Here is a 14425-nt window from a genome sequence, read left to right as displayed (position 1 = left end):
CTTAAAACAATAATAGCAACCTTAGAAAATGCCTAACTTTAGATGCTTTACTGTTTACAGATATATTTAAAACATGAATCTTTAGTAACATTTTTTTCGAGTTGGAAAGACATAGCAAGCGTGACAATATCAGCCTTCAGGCAAAAATTCATCAGTAACTAGAGAGGCAGAGGGGCGTAGAGTGTTTAAGAATACAGAGATTAGAGGAGACTTCCTGGGCTTAAAATTCCACTGCTGCCATGCTCTGGGTCTGTGATTTGGCCAAGTTATTTTCTCAGGCTTGAGTCCTTTCTTTGTTCCATGTGATTGCTGATAGTATCTGTTTCCTCCTGACCCTTGTGTGTTAGCCTGAGGTCCTGTAATCAAGCAGTAGAATGTTACTTATTATCACTAATTGAAAACTTTTCACGTGTGAGGAGGCCAAGAATGGCTGCAGAAACTTTAAGGATTAATTCAGAGAGGAAAATAAATGTTAATTTTTTTAGGGATTCTGTAACACCTATTCTTTCAGGAAAGTAATAAATGAATGTTGGCCAATGTCATTATAGTTTTAGTAGAAGAATCATTGCTAATTATAATTGAATATAGAATCTACATATTAAGTAATATATTTTAGAGATTCTCCTAGAAGGTAACCACTGAGTAAATCTGGCTCCAGATTCCACAGGCAATCAATGTGCTAATTTAAAGTTCATAACGGTAGCCTCAGATTTTCTTGTTTCCATTAAAGAGAGGTGGCCTGCAAATATTTATATATTTTAAGTATTATTTCTTCCCACTGATAGAACAGTGGTTATGTTTGTCATATTAACTTTTTGAAATAGCTTTTTACATTTGTGGACAGAATTTGCCTCCTATGAAGAAGGTACCCAATAGTGAAACTTTATCTGCATTATCACTCCAACTTTCCATGAAAAAGATTGATTTATCATGGTACACATTAAAAGCATCCTTATACGTGATTTATTTATACATTTTACCTCATTTTAGAGCCCTTCAGCTTTTTCTATTAATAGGATTGTCATTTTTATATATGGATATATTCTTTGTACAGTTTGGCTTTGAGCCATAATGTTATCTATCCTCTTAACTCTTTGGAGACGTTGACTTATCTTCAATGCATTCGTGTAGGTTCAATTTTGTTCCAAGTTCGAGATGACAAAGGTCACTTCATTAGGAACCTCAATTGCCTTACTTCCTCGCAGTCTTCAAGTATCTTATACAGAGTATCATAAAAAAATGTTCTGCTTCCATTAACAAAAAGTGAGCAGGGAAGAAAAAGCCAATTATTTGCAACCCATAAAACCCTTATGATAATTTGGAAGACTTTAATTAAACTAATACATCACACTACACGTATAAAGACAAAGGAGAAAAAAAAAAGAAAAGCACATAATCCCCCTTTTTTTCTTCTGTTGAGAAACATATTGCTTTGTGATTAAGTGCTTTAAGCATTGTGACCTATTTTAAAATCTAAGATTTGCAGTCCCTTTCATATAATATTAAACATATTAAAAATTCGATGCAATATTGATTAGAGCCATGCCCTTCACAGAAGTCTGGAATGAAGCTATATTACAGCTTGGCTTAAAAGTAATTTGTATTAATTTCTTATGATGTTTAAACTCTTTAAAATAAAGATCCTAAGCAGTCATCCAACACAGACACATTTTTATCTCAAAGAATGCTGTTTTGCTATATTATACCCTTATTTTACTTTTGTTTTTAGCCTAATAGATAAGCCTACTGGAGTTATTAGCATAAGGTCCACTTCCAATGGTAATAAAGTATAGATTTTTTTTGAGTCTGGTAAGCCACAAATCACATTAAAATAGAATCATATTCAGTTTTTACCCACTAAACAGACCACATAAGCAGTGTGCCAAATTTCACATTTTGAGCTTACTTTCCTGTAAGCTCAAAGCTGGCTGCTTAGATTTCTCTCTCTTCTGAGAATGTGTTTTGAGCTACGGTTGTGTCCTTTCCTGTTTACTCTGCTTGCTGTTGGTGGTGGTTAGACGGGTGGTGGTTCAGGGCTCACCACATGGCTCACCATTTTCCAGACACATGCAGCTTCAGTGGCATTTGAGGACAGCACAGCTTCCTCTTGCCATCTTCTCATAAGCACCTCCTCCCCTTTTTTGTAGGTAGGTTATTGCTGTGTTTAGTACACGAGTGGCTAGTGCTGCTGTCATGTCCAAGCAAAGTCAATAGAATGGTCTGAAGAGAATAGCAGTAATAGTTGAAGCTTGTATCATTTTATCTTTTTATTGTGAGCTTTAAGAACACAAACATTATTCAACTTTGGTCCTGGGTGGATAAAACTGTAGAGCTATGATCCCTCCCATATTTTTCAGTTACATAATGCACAGATAGAAGTATTGGGATTAATATCTATCACTCCTGGATTCACAAAAAATTCTATTTGAGATCGTTATTTAAAATTTAAATTCTAAGGAAAAGGAACTAAATGTGGAAGAAATCCCTTAATATGTATGTTAAAACAGAAAAAGAAAACTGCAGCTGCACCTTAGCTTTTTCTTAATGAATAGTTTAACTTCATAATTTATATCTAGAGTTATTGATATGTTGTCTACATACAATGTACAGCAGGATTTGTTTTGTTTCTTCTCTCACACTGCATGCTGTTATATGTAGGTATATTTGAGCTAAGGAAAGCAAAATGGGAATTGATCAAGACACCCTTAAGAGGAAATTGCCAGTGTACACAGACATTTATCACTGCTCTGATCACATCTTTTATCTTTAAATCGCCTTTCTCCAGTGCAGTTCTTTCCTGGTCCTTGGGCCCATAGCCTAGCCACATTCTAAGTCAACCAATAAACTCCTTCCTGCCACCCTCACCAGTCTTCCTCTGATTCTTTGGCTCTCTCAGAATCTTACCTCCTTGGTTTTCTCCTCAGTTGCTAAATAATTTGTACTCAGGTTTTTGTGGGTTTCGCTAAAAGAAAGAAAAAGAAGGAAAATGTCCCTTAGTATCACGCTGGTCTCTTAGGTTGCTGAGCATTTCTTCCTTCCTTCCTTCCTTCCTTCCTTCCTTTCTTTCTTTCTTTCTTTCTTCCTTCCTTCCTTCCTTCCTTCCTTTCTTTCTTTCTTTCTTTCTTTCTTTCTTTCTTCCTTTCTTTCTTTTTTCTTCCTTCCTTTCTTTCTTTTTCTTTTTTCTTCCTTCCTTCCTTCCTTCCTTCCTTCCTTCCTTCCTTCCTTATTTCTTTCTTTCTTACATTTTTTCTTTTATTGGATATGTTTTATTTACATTTCAAATTTAATCCTATTTCCAGGGATCAACTACAGAATCCCTGCTTCTATGAGGGTGCTCTGTCCCAGCTTGACATTCCCCTACACTGAAGCATCAAGCATTGATAGGACCAAAGGCCGTTCCTCCCATTGATGCCTGACAAGGCCATCCTCTGCTACATAAGCGGCTGGAGCCATGTGTCCATCCCTATGTACTCTTGGGATGGCAATTTATTCCCTGGGAGCTCTTGGGGGGTTTCATTGGTTGATATTGTTGTTCTTCTTTATGGGGTTGTAAACCGCTTTAGCCCTTTCTGTCCTTTCTCTAACTCTTCCATTTGGGGACTCTGTTCTCAGTTTAATGATTGGCTGCAAGCATCTGACTCTGTATTTGTCAGACTCTGGCAGAGCCTTTCAGGAGACAGTTGTATCAGGCTCCTGTCAACATGCACTTCTTGGCATACGCAATATTGTCTAGGTTTGGTGACTGTATATGGGATGGATCCCCAGGTGGGGCAGTCTCTGGATGGCCTTTTCTTCAGTCTCTGCTCCACATATTGTCTCCATATTTCCTCCTGTGAATAGTTTTGTTCCCCTTTCTAAGAAGGACTGAAGCATCCACACTTTGGTCTTCCCTCTTCTTGAGCTTCATGTGGTCTGTGAATTGTATCTTGGTTATTCCAAGCTTTTGGGTTAATATCCACTTATCAGTGAGTGCATACGATGTGTGTTCTTTTGTGATTGGGTTACCTCACTCAAGATGACATTTTCTAGTTCAATCCATTTGCCTAAGAATTTCATGTAGTCATTGTTTTTAGTAGTACTCCATTGTGTAAATGTACCACATTTTCTGTATTGATTCCTCTGTTGAAGCACATCTGGGTTCTTTCCAGCTTCTGGCTATTATAAGGCTGCTATGAACACATTGGAACATGTGTCCTTGTTGTATGTTGGAGCATCTTTTGGGTGTATGCCCAGGAAGGGTATAGCTGGGTCCTGAGGCCGTACTATGTCCAATTTTCTGAGGAACCTCCCGACTGATTTCCAGTCTTTCTATGTCACTTACTAAACTGGACTTTAAAACCTTTAAACCTTAGTGTCTGTTGCTGACACTAAGATTCTATGATTCTAATAGGACACCAAGTCAATCAAGATTGATTGCCTGGCTACCCAGCCCAAGGAATTCTTTTATTAGGCTCCAAGTCATTCACACTCTGAAGTAAGAGCAGACCATTTGAGGTGAGAAAGGGGTACTCATTACTGTGGCATTTTCTTTCCTGGCTGATTTGATGGTTAATAGGTAAAAGGCTTCTGTTCCTTAGTAATATTTAAATAATATGGATAAATGTGACTGTGAATATATGTGAGTACACAACTCACACATGCAAATAATTTAATTATGATTCAGTATGATACCTACATAAACTTCAAGAACGCAGAATACTATGCTCATTTATAGTGACTTAGGAAATGTATAATTTTGCTTATTTTTTAAACCCAAAATGAAGCAGTTGTGATTGTAGCATGTTTGTCTATTTGAAAGTGAGAATTAAGTAACAATTTACATGCCAACAGTGTGGTGAAAAATGGATTTAATTAGGAGCCCCCACCCTTAATTTGGGTCCCTATGTTTATCACTTATTCATATGTAATTTTATAAAAGAAGATTCCTCACTCTGGGTTCTACTTCCTCAATGTGGAGAGTGCAGAGTTCAGATTATTGCTTTATAAGGTCTTTGTAAGGTTAAGTTAAAAGCAACATATGATATTTTAAGAAACACTTTTGTGAAGAAAAAATCTTTCTTCATATATAGGCAAGTGTATATAGAGGTGTATTCGATATAAACACTATATGACGCAGGATCGTTCATAAGGAAATAAATCAAAGAAACAGGAAGACATTTTTGGTCATATTTCAGGAGAAGTGGAGCGTCGTCAGTGAGAAGTGTGTTGGGACAGGAAGCATGAACCAACAGTTATGCACTGGTAGGGAGATACCACGGCCTCTTTGTGCAGGTTCATCTGTGGCCCTGTGTTTTCAGAGATAAGGATATTCTTTTCCTCCAGTTATACATGTATTTCAGCTACACAAGTTTTCAAGTGGTAATAGATGACCTGCTTGAGGAAGGAAGGTGAGGGGCCATCTGCTTCCTTGGTTTGCTCGACTGTTAATGTGCCTTGCATTGGGGCCCTGGATGCTATCTGTGGCAGTTTCACATTAATATGAATTGCAGTTTACTCTTTCTGTAAATTATTTATGTGCATCGCAAGGAAAGATCAAATTAGTATGGAACATTATCCTTTTCATTGTTCTTCAACTATCTAAATCCTAGGCTTACCATACTTCTTATTTTCCATTTAAAATGAGTTTTGATATTCAAAAAACTGAATAAGCTTCCAGTACTGTTAAGGGGCTGTAGTTCTTCTTTATTATAAATTAAAATCACTTCCTCATTGGGCAGTCATGCTCTCAAATATTAATAGCAACTTCAGCTTCTAGATTGTAAAAATTAGTATGAGTTTGTTCTCTGTGTTATGGAGTACACTTTGCTTTTTATGAGACACCTTTCACTATTTCCTCGATTTGAACATCACTCAAGGAAAAAATAATGCATATTCATAGAGTTATTTTGCATATTGCCAATTATATGCAAACACATTCACCAGACACGTGCACTTAATCTTCTCCAATTACATAGGTGCATGATTAGAATTGAAGCATACCTAATGAAAATAAGTAGAAAAATACATACATTCTTTCTAAGAATATATATTTTATTTTCTGTGGTTTGGGTTTTTTTTTTTTTTAAAGAATCATAAGTTAAAAAGTCCATCTATTCCTATGTGGGAGACTTCTGTCTTTTCTTGTACCTGGATATGAGTACTTTTTCTATTTTCTGAGCAGTTCAATTTCCCTCTCCTAGCATTTGTAAGAGTCATTTTTACAAGGCAACTGATTTCTAATAACTTTTGTAAGCCATATTCATAGATTAATTGGCCTTTTAGTTAGAAAGGAAAGATGATTGAAATGTGGTGGTCCAGGATGACTTGGTTTCAACTTGTGTGTGTGTGTGTGTGTGTGTGTGTGTGTGTGTGTGTGTGTGTGTGTGTGTGTGTGTATGTGTGTGTGTTTGTGTGTGTGTTGGTGTAACTTATTGCCTGAGTGAAAAAAAAAATTGAGGAGTGAGGTTGAAAGGGGAGGTTGAAATTCAATTTATCTGAATTGGCTCTGGCTAAAGAGTTGGTCAGGTCTGGTTTACTGGAGCCTATCTCCTTAGCAGTCATGATCTGAAAATTTCATCCAGGGTGATGTTAATTAGTTGTTTCCAATCAAATCAAACACATCCGGGTAACATTAATTTCTATACCAACTGTCTCCAACAGAATTTTCAGATCTGTGCTTCCAAAATGCTCAATGATGATTTGAAATATGCAATAATTTTTCTAAACATTAATATTTAATGGTGAAGAAAGAATCCATCTAGTTTGACTCTAGTGACAAGGTGATACAAGTATATAGTTGTATTTTTTCATGCATCAAAGCCACAGCCACAAACACCTCTCTACAATTAGTTAAATTGTCACATAGTTCTGAGTAACATTTTAATAAGGGGAATCCATTATCTTGCATGATAGGTTAGTGCATATTTAAACGTGCTATATTTCTGGTTATGATGATACGTTGAAAAAATAAGTCAGCTTTGAAAAAAATAAAACACTAAACATTTGGACTCTTGTGATTTTTATTTTTCAAATGTTTCACTTATTCTTTGATTTATTAAGAAGCTTTGCAGAAAACTGCATAGATGATCACCTTTAAAGAAAACTCAGTGATTCTTACATGAGAAAGATAAAGAGAAACGTAATGATAGTCTTATATTTTTGGGTTAAACTTAAGAAATAGAACAACTGGAGATAATGATGTGCTAATAAAGAATATGGCATTTACTCTAATTCGGAAGAAGAGCTGTGTTATAAGACCAAAAGCCATATGACAAATCATGTAAGGAAAGGATGTCCACATAATTTTAAAATTTCAAAACTGTACTTATGATATCATGGAACGATGGATAATTTGATTTACTTATTTATCATTTCCCAAACATGCATTCATTTGTTAACACAATGTATTAACAACCGATCATCTTCAGATGCCAGGAAAGAATAGGTAGAGTGAGCATGAAGTTTACCCTCAGGGAGGACACTGTAGCCTTGCATATGGCAGAAGCATTAAATGAATAAGTATGAAACTGTTAAATGTGTCGCAAGCACTATAAAAACATGTCATATCCGGGAAGGCCAAAGGACACAGAATAGGCAGATGGAATGTTTGCAGGCTTCATGATTATGCAGTGGCTACCAGTTCGTTTGCAAATAGAACATAGAATGAAATCTTTCAAAAATCTTGAGTAAGGATGCTTGAATTAAATGTGTACTGATAATCCTGTGAAATTAGAAAAGGTATATCATTTTAGAAATTAAAAAAATTAAAAATTTAAAATATTTATGATTTAGATTATATACCTGTAATTTGGTTTTGTAATTGATCAAAGCATCTTCCAATTTATTAACTTTCTTTAGAGAAAAACATTTCTTTAAACAGATATTTAATAACCATTTGTGACATTAAAACATTTCAAAATTATATTGATAATATGGATATCTCACTTCAAGAGCATTTCTCAAAATTAACCTTTCTCTCAAATGCAATTAATTTTCAAATAAATCAGTCTTTTTCTATATGATTGGCTTTTGTAACTAAGTTGATAGGCAGTCAGGGGAAAATAGCATCCACTTCTTTCCTAAGTTTATATTTGCATGTAAGTAGGTTGTGACCTTGGAAGTTAAATGGAAGATTTTTCTCTCCTTGTCCCCATTCTTAAGCATGTTGAGTCTTGAATTTTATTCACCATGTTTACGCTGCTGAAATGACATTATTCTTTCAGCGATTTTCAAGCTTACTAAAGATGTTACTATCATCATTTGTGGCATCAAATTGAAAAGAAACGCTTTGCATATTTTCTGGCATAGAAAGAAAAAAAGTGACCTATTGATTGATCTCAAGTTCAGAAAAATACTTAACACCATTTAAAGCTTACATTAGCACCAAAATATTTTGAAGGCCTTGTATCATCAATTCTTTTTGTGGAAACTAGATACAAAGACATGGGACATAACCGGACAGCAGTCATGACATTGAAGAACAGAGCAATCCAGGTTTAGCAGAGATCAGCAGTCCATTTGGGCAGCACATGGAAATTGCTGGGCTTCTATGAAGAGAGAGTGAGCTATATCATAATTTCGTTTAGAGCAAAAGCTACTTGGAGGGTGTGAACATTTAGATCTAGCTCACATCTCTGACACTTCCGGGATGTGTAAGTTTAAAAGCATCTGCAGCATAATTACCATATCACTCTATTCTGATTATAGAATGTAGCCTCTGCGTTTTCCATTTCCCTCCCCTTGACATTTCATAGCCTTGAAAAGCTTGAACCCTGAAACAAAATTAACACAACAATTCTTGTATCAACCAAACATTTCTTGTCAGAGATAGCATCCTTGGGATTAGCCAGCTGTATTGATTTAGGTGCCCCAGGGTTGTTAATTGTAGTGAGAACTGCTATGTCTCTGTGACTTCTGGAGAAGGTCGTGGCCACCACAAATACATCTTTAAGAAGAAAAAAAATACCCTTAGCTGAGATATGCAGTCCAAGCTTTGCAACTAGGCTGGCAAAACCCTACTCACATCCCTGTAAAGCAGACATATATTTTTGTATTTTTTATAGGTGGATACAGTGCAGACCACGAACCCACCTGGCCACATTGAGGAATCGTGTAAAATCAATGTATGTGCTCGTAAGTGAAATACATGCCAAGTTCCAACTCAATATGTTGGATCCTAATAGACCCGGATTTGTCTTGCGTAGAAAGAAATTGATTCCCAGAGGGCGAGATCACTAGCTCATTAAAGTGAAGCCCCAGTTTTGAAGAACACACACACACACACACACACACACACACACACACACACACACACACACACACACACAATTCTGCAAAAAAAAGAATCAAACTGTACTTTGCAATGGAATGAGAAGGATGACGTTTTTAATTTGGACTTTAAGAGGGATGTGAGAGGGTTTGAAATCTTACTGATTACTGGGGGCAGGGGGGGAGACTCACATCACCAAATTCAGGAGCGTGAAAAGAAGAACAGGAAATCCTTTCTTGACTTCTCAACTGAATGGACTCCAGTAAAGAGAAGCTATATACATCACTCTCGTTTCTGCTTACTAAGATGAGCTGACTATAAACATCCTTTCACTCCCCGTGCTTGAACTCACTGGATGCATTATATAAAAATCATCAGGGCCGGCGCTAGATCAACAAAGAAGTGGAAGTGTATACCTCAGGACCTAATCCCGAAAATTAGACCACTTAATGGTATTTAATAAGGCTTTAAGGACTGACAATCAGGGAAAGTGAGGAACTTAGGACTTGAGAGGAAATGCAATGTAAGTCATTCTGGTACTGACTGAACATGATTTATGATGCTGTAGAAACAGAAATTAGATCACAATGTATTTACAAAGCTTTTTCGTCATTTAGAATTAGCCACACAAGTGTTCAAGGAATGCATGGCCATTATGTCGATACGAAACTGGACTTTTAAATTTATGGTCCTATTCATCCACGTGTGTAGAGAAGGATATATATATATATATATATATATATATATATATATATATATATATATGTATGTATGTATGTATATATATATATATATATATATATGTCTCAAACAAGGATGAGCTGCATGCAAGAAGCTCTTTGCATTATTCTCAAGGGAAGACACTGTAAAATCGTAAAATCTGCAGTTGGGTTTTTTATATGAGTGTGAATGTAGGTGTGTACAATGTGTGTGTGGAAGGAGATAAAATTTAACCAGTAGCGTTTGCACTTTGGTCTGTTACCTAGAATGTAAAGAGGTTATGTCAACTGTCTTAAGCCATTTCTTCTGTTACTAACAATCGTTATTCAGAAAGCAAGTGATTCTAAAATAGGATGTCTAGTGAAGAATTTCTCCAATTAAACATGATATTTGATGTGATTGAGCCATTTATATTAAGATGGTACTGATGTCTGATAATAATGAGTGTCACTCATGTGAAATTAGTGTGGAGACAGTTGAAAATGTATATTATACTCCTTCAGACTGTTTTCTTCAGTGACAGGACATGAATGAATCATGGATGCCAATATAGAAGGGACTACAGAAATATTTGTTTTTGTAATTACAGCTTTTTATTCTGTCACTAGGTTATGCACATTTAGTCTTTGCTTTGTTCAACATAAAATATGTAACAAATAATATTGTTAGCATAAATTAGGTAATATATATTTGAAACAGATGAACGTATTTTTTGTAGTCATCGTGTGCCATAAAAATTTTGAAACTACTCCTCTTTGATGTTTTTATTCATTCCTCCTTATCTTATTGATTAATTTTATAGTTGAATTTTTCCCTCTACTTTCTGTGTGACAATCAATTGCACCTGATGCTCTATCTATACTGTTGCAGGGATTGCTGTCTTTATGCTATTATAATAAATTATAAGACAAACTGTATGATTCTATCATATTAAATATTTTTTGTGACAAGTACAATAAAAAGAACACTACTTTATAATACGTCTATGTTTCCTAAATCAATCGTCCTGTTAAGCACATTGATGCATACCACATGTTCTTCTTACTGGTATTTATTGGAGAATAAGGAGCTTAGACACTGAAGAGTAAATATTTTATAAAAATATATTTTCACTTAAAACATAATTACATTATTTTCCCCTTGTCCTCATCCCTTAGAAATATATCCTGTCTCCTCCTCAACATCCTTTCCAGGTTCCTCCCACTCCTGTTGTCTCCCTTTCATATTACTAGCCTCTTTTTATTTGATTATCATTGTTACATATAAATATAGGTGCAAAATATATAATTGCAACCTGTTTTTGTTATTTGTGTGTATGCAGTTTCTGAGCTCACCACTTAGTTTTAGATAATTATTTAAGTCCAGTTGTCCCTCTCCTACAAGTCACTAGTTGCCTAAGGTCTTTGTTTAGAAGTGGGGTTCAATGAGACTCTCACCTTCCACCATAGCTTGTCAATTGTTACAGATATCGATCAGGTCTTGTTTATGGAGCCATTTCTAGGAGACACATTTCCTGGTCCTCTAGCTCTGAAAATATTTTTGCCCTCCTTTCAGCAGGTCTTGTTTATGAAGCCATTTCTAGGAGACAGAGTCTCCCAGCAAATTTCCTGGTCCTCTAGCTCTGAAAATATTTCCACCCTCCTTTCAGCTATGTTCCTTAAAAATAAGTGCAAGAATTGTTTTGAAGATGGGTTTGTTTGGACTGGGTTCCATGCAATCCATTGATCTCTACAGTACAAGCAAACTGTCCTGAATATTTTCCAATTTGTGTTTGATTTTGTGTATGCAGTTTCTGAGCTGACCACTTAGTTTTAGATAATTATTTAAGTCCAGTTGTCCCTCTCGTACAAGTCACTAGTTGCCTAAGGTGTTTGTTTAGAAGTGGGTTCAATGAGACTGTCACTTTCCACCATAGCTTGTCAATTGTTACCAAATCTGAGAAACTATGCTTTGATATGCAAGGTCTAATGAGCTTTGGTTAGTTTGGTGAAATTATTTCTAAGTTTTAAATTCTGAAATTTGACAGATTACCAGCTCTACAAACCAATTCTTCCTGCTGATCCCACTCTTAATACCTAAGGACTTTCAGTATTAAGGGAACCGTATGACGTATTCCACTTTAATTGTTGCAAAGCACAACTCACACTTCAAGACCAAGGTAACAAAATGCACAGTGACTGCTACTGTGCTCTTGATTGAAGCAGAAGGAAACATGCCATGGTATACATAATTATGTTCTGGGATCAATAGTTTCCCTCTAAGTTAATTGAAGCAAGCAGCACACAAGTACAAAAATCATTCAGAGAAAACCATTTTGTCCTGCCTAGAGTTGAATGCATGTCCTGGCAAAATATTAGAGGGAGAGAACCAGTTTTTCTTGCTCTTTATCCCTCCACGCCCCCCCTGCCCCAAGGATTGATCTGCACATAAAGGTCTCCATGACTTCAAAGGCATTTCTAGACTTGGATCAGGGTCGCTGAGTTCAGAGGGGTGGCAGACACTAGCCCCTGATGTTTATTGCTGTGGGTTCTTTCATCTAATGGTAATTCTTTGCTTAGAGGAAGCAACAGACAGAGCAGTCTTGTGACTTGTTAAAATTTCAAGATTAATGTTTAGTTGCGAAGCACTTCACACACACACACACACACACACACACACACACACACACACACACACACAGAGCACTTTCATTTTACATTCTTGCTACTACTCCAACTGTGGAAGTTCCAAGAAACAGTTGGGAAGGAAAGGAAAGCAATTTTCTGTATGTACAGATCCAGCGTGTATGTCATGTGTACATTCCTACTGCAGCACGCTGACTTGTAAAGTAGTGCTGTTTTCATAATCATACAGTTGGCATAGCTGATAGTTTCCTCCCCTCTTCCTTCCTTCCTTGCTTCCTTCCTTTCTGCATGCCTGCCTGCCTTCCTGCCGTCCTTCATTCCTGCCTTCCTTTCTTCTTCCCTTTCAGAGAATTAGTTACGTGAACCTACTTTTTCTCTTATTTTCATTTCCAGCTATCTGTCCAATTGATCTGGATGATGAAATTCAAGGTAATTGATTTTACAAAAGTAGCAGTTGAGATGGGAGGTTTGCAGTCATCGTGGCTGCACCCACCTCCTAAGCTTCTCTTATATCACTTTCTAAGAATCTTACGGCTTTTCCTTATGCCTCTATGTGCTCATGGAAGATGGCTGTGTTAAGTGCGGAACAGCGGTAAATGAGAATCAGCTCAGAAGTTGCACGAAGAATGCATTATCAGATATTTTACACGAATGAAAATGTCACTAAAGAAAGCAGTAAAATTAGAAAACATTAAGGATTATAATGATAACTTTCCATTGTAGTATTCATTCTTTCTTTTTTTGAAAAAAAAACTGGTTATTTTACTACTGTGTTTTGATAAATAAAATTATTTCAAAACAAAACGGATTCCAGGATTTTTCAGATCACCTTCTTAGCAGAAATTACTAAAAGTCAACTCCATCCTGCCAATTCACTACTTACTTAGCTTATTATTTCCAACCTCATAATGAAGACCCGGTACTGTCATTCTACCCATACAGCTGGAAATATAAGACAGAATTTCAACTCCTACGTGGAGCTACACTACAAACCTATCAGCAAATAGAGCTGGGTGCGAGTATTTACACTGATTCCACTGGTCACACTCTGGGCTGCAAGACTTTGAGGTTCAAAATTGCTATAAAACAAGGATATGAGGTTGTTGAGTTGTGTTTGGAAATGGGGAGGTGTACAGAAATGAAGTTTTTGTTCCTTAGATCACAGATCTATCAGCATGAAATGGAGTCAGCCTGTCTGACTTGGATTTAAACAGCATTTTGAAGTTCTAGCATCCAGAAACATTGGTTAAAGATAGACTTTGATATAAATGATCTGCTTTAAATACTGTAGACAGGAAAGAAGGAAAATTCTTTTCCAATTTACTTGCTTTGTGGGCTAAACATATGTTACTATAAATATGCAGTTTTACACTGAAAAAATTTAAATGCAGCTTTTGCTTCCCAAATCTAGGAGGATTGAAGAAAATGACAATTGTGTTTCTTAAGGAAGTGGAGTTCATACTGTACTGGAGACTCAGTGTACAGGTTTCTTACATAGCCACACACAGGGTAGCTCAGAGGGCAGTGCTCTGAATCCAGACTGCATGGGTTTGAAACATTACTTACAAACTGACTATTTGCATAAACATACCTTTCTTCTTTCATTTACTCATAGGTAACATTTATAAAGTTAAAAACAGCGCTTACCTCATAAGTAACCAATAACCAATTAAGGAGATTAATGCAGGCAGCATGTGGATAAGATACTATGCGCTAATTCAATGTTTCCAATCATTAATTTTCCCGATGGTGTTTTTATAATTGACGTCAGAATGTACTGAAGTAGGTGTGCCAGATGTTCAGGAGCCAAGGTAAAGCTAATACCATCGTCAAA

General features: G+C 36.2%; 1 protein-coding gene across 14 annotated transcripts in view; it reads left to right on the top strand.

Moving 5' to 3' along the window:
• Positions 1–14425, top strand: part of Pcdh7 (protocadherin 7) — a 430160-nt gene that overhangs the window by 58013 nt on the left and 357722 nt on the right. For 7 of the 14 annotated variants that reach the window (XM_063273350.1, XM_063273347.1, XM_063273346.1 and 4 more), the window contains one exon: positions 9042–9101. The exons of the other annotated variants lie outside the window; for them this stretch is intronic. In XM_063273350.1, coding sequence (XP_063129420.1) covers positions 9042–9101 — 60 coding nt within the window. The remainder of the gene's footprint in view (positions 1–9041; positions 9102–14425) is intronic. 14 annotated transcript variants of the gene reach the window in all.

Source organism: Rattus norvegicus, chromosome 14, assembly GCF_036323735.1.
Source record: "Rattus norvegicus strain BN/NHsdMcwi chromosome 14, GRCr8, whole genome shotgun sequence".
Classification (NCBI taxonomy): domain Eukaryota; kingdom Metazoa; phylum Chordata; class Mammalia; order Rodentia; family Muridae; genus Rattus; species Rattus norvegicus.
The sequence above is the reverse complement of the archived record's forward strand: the minus strand, read 5'-3'. Positions and strand labels throughout refer to the sequence as shown.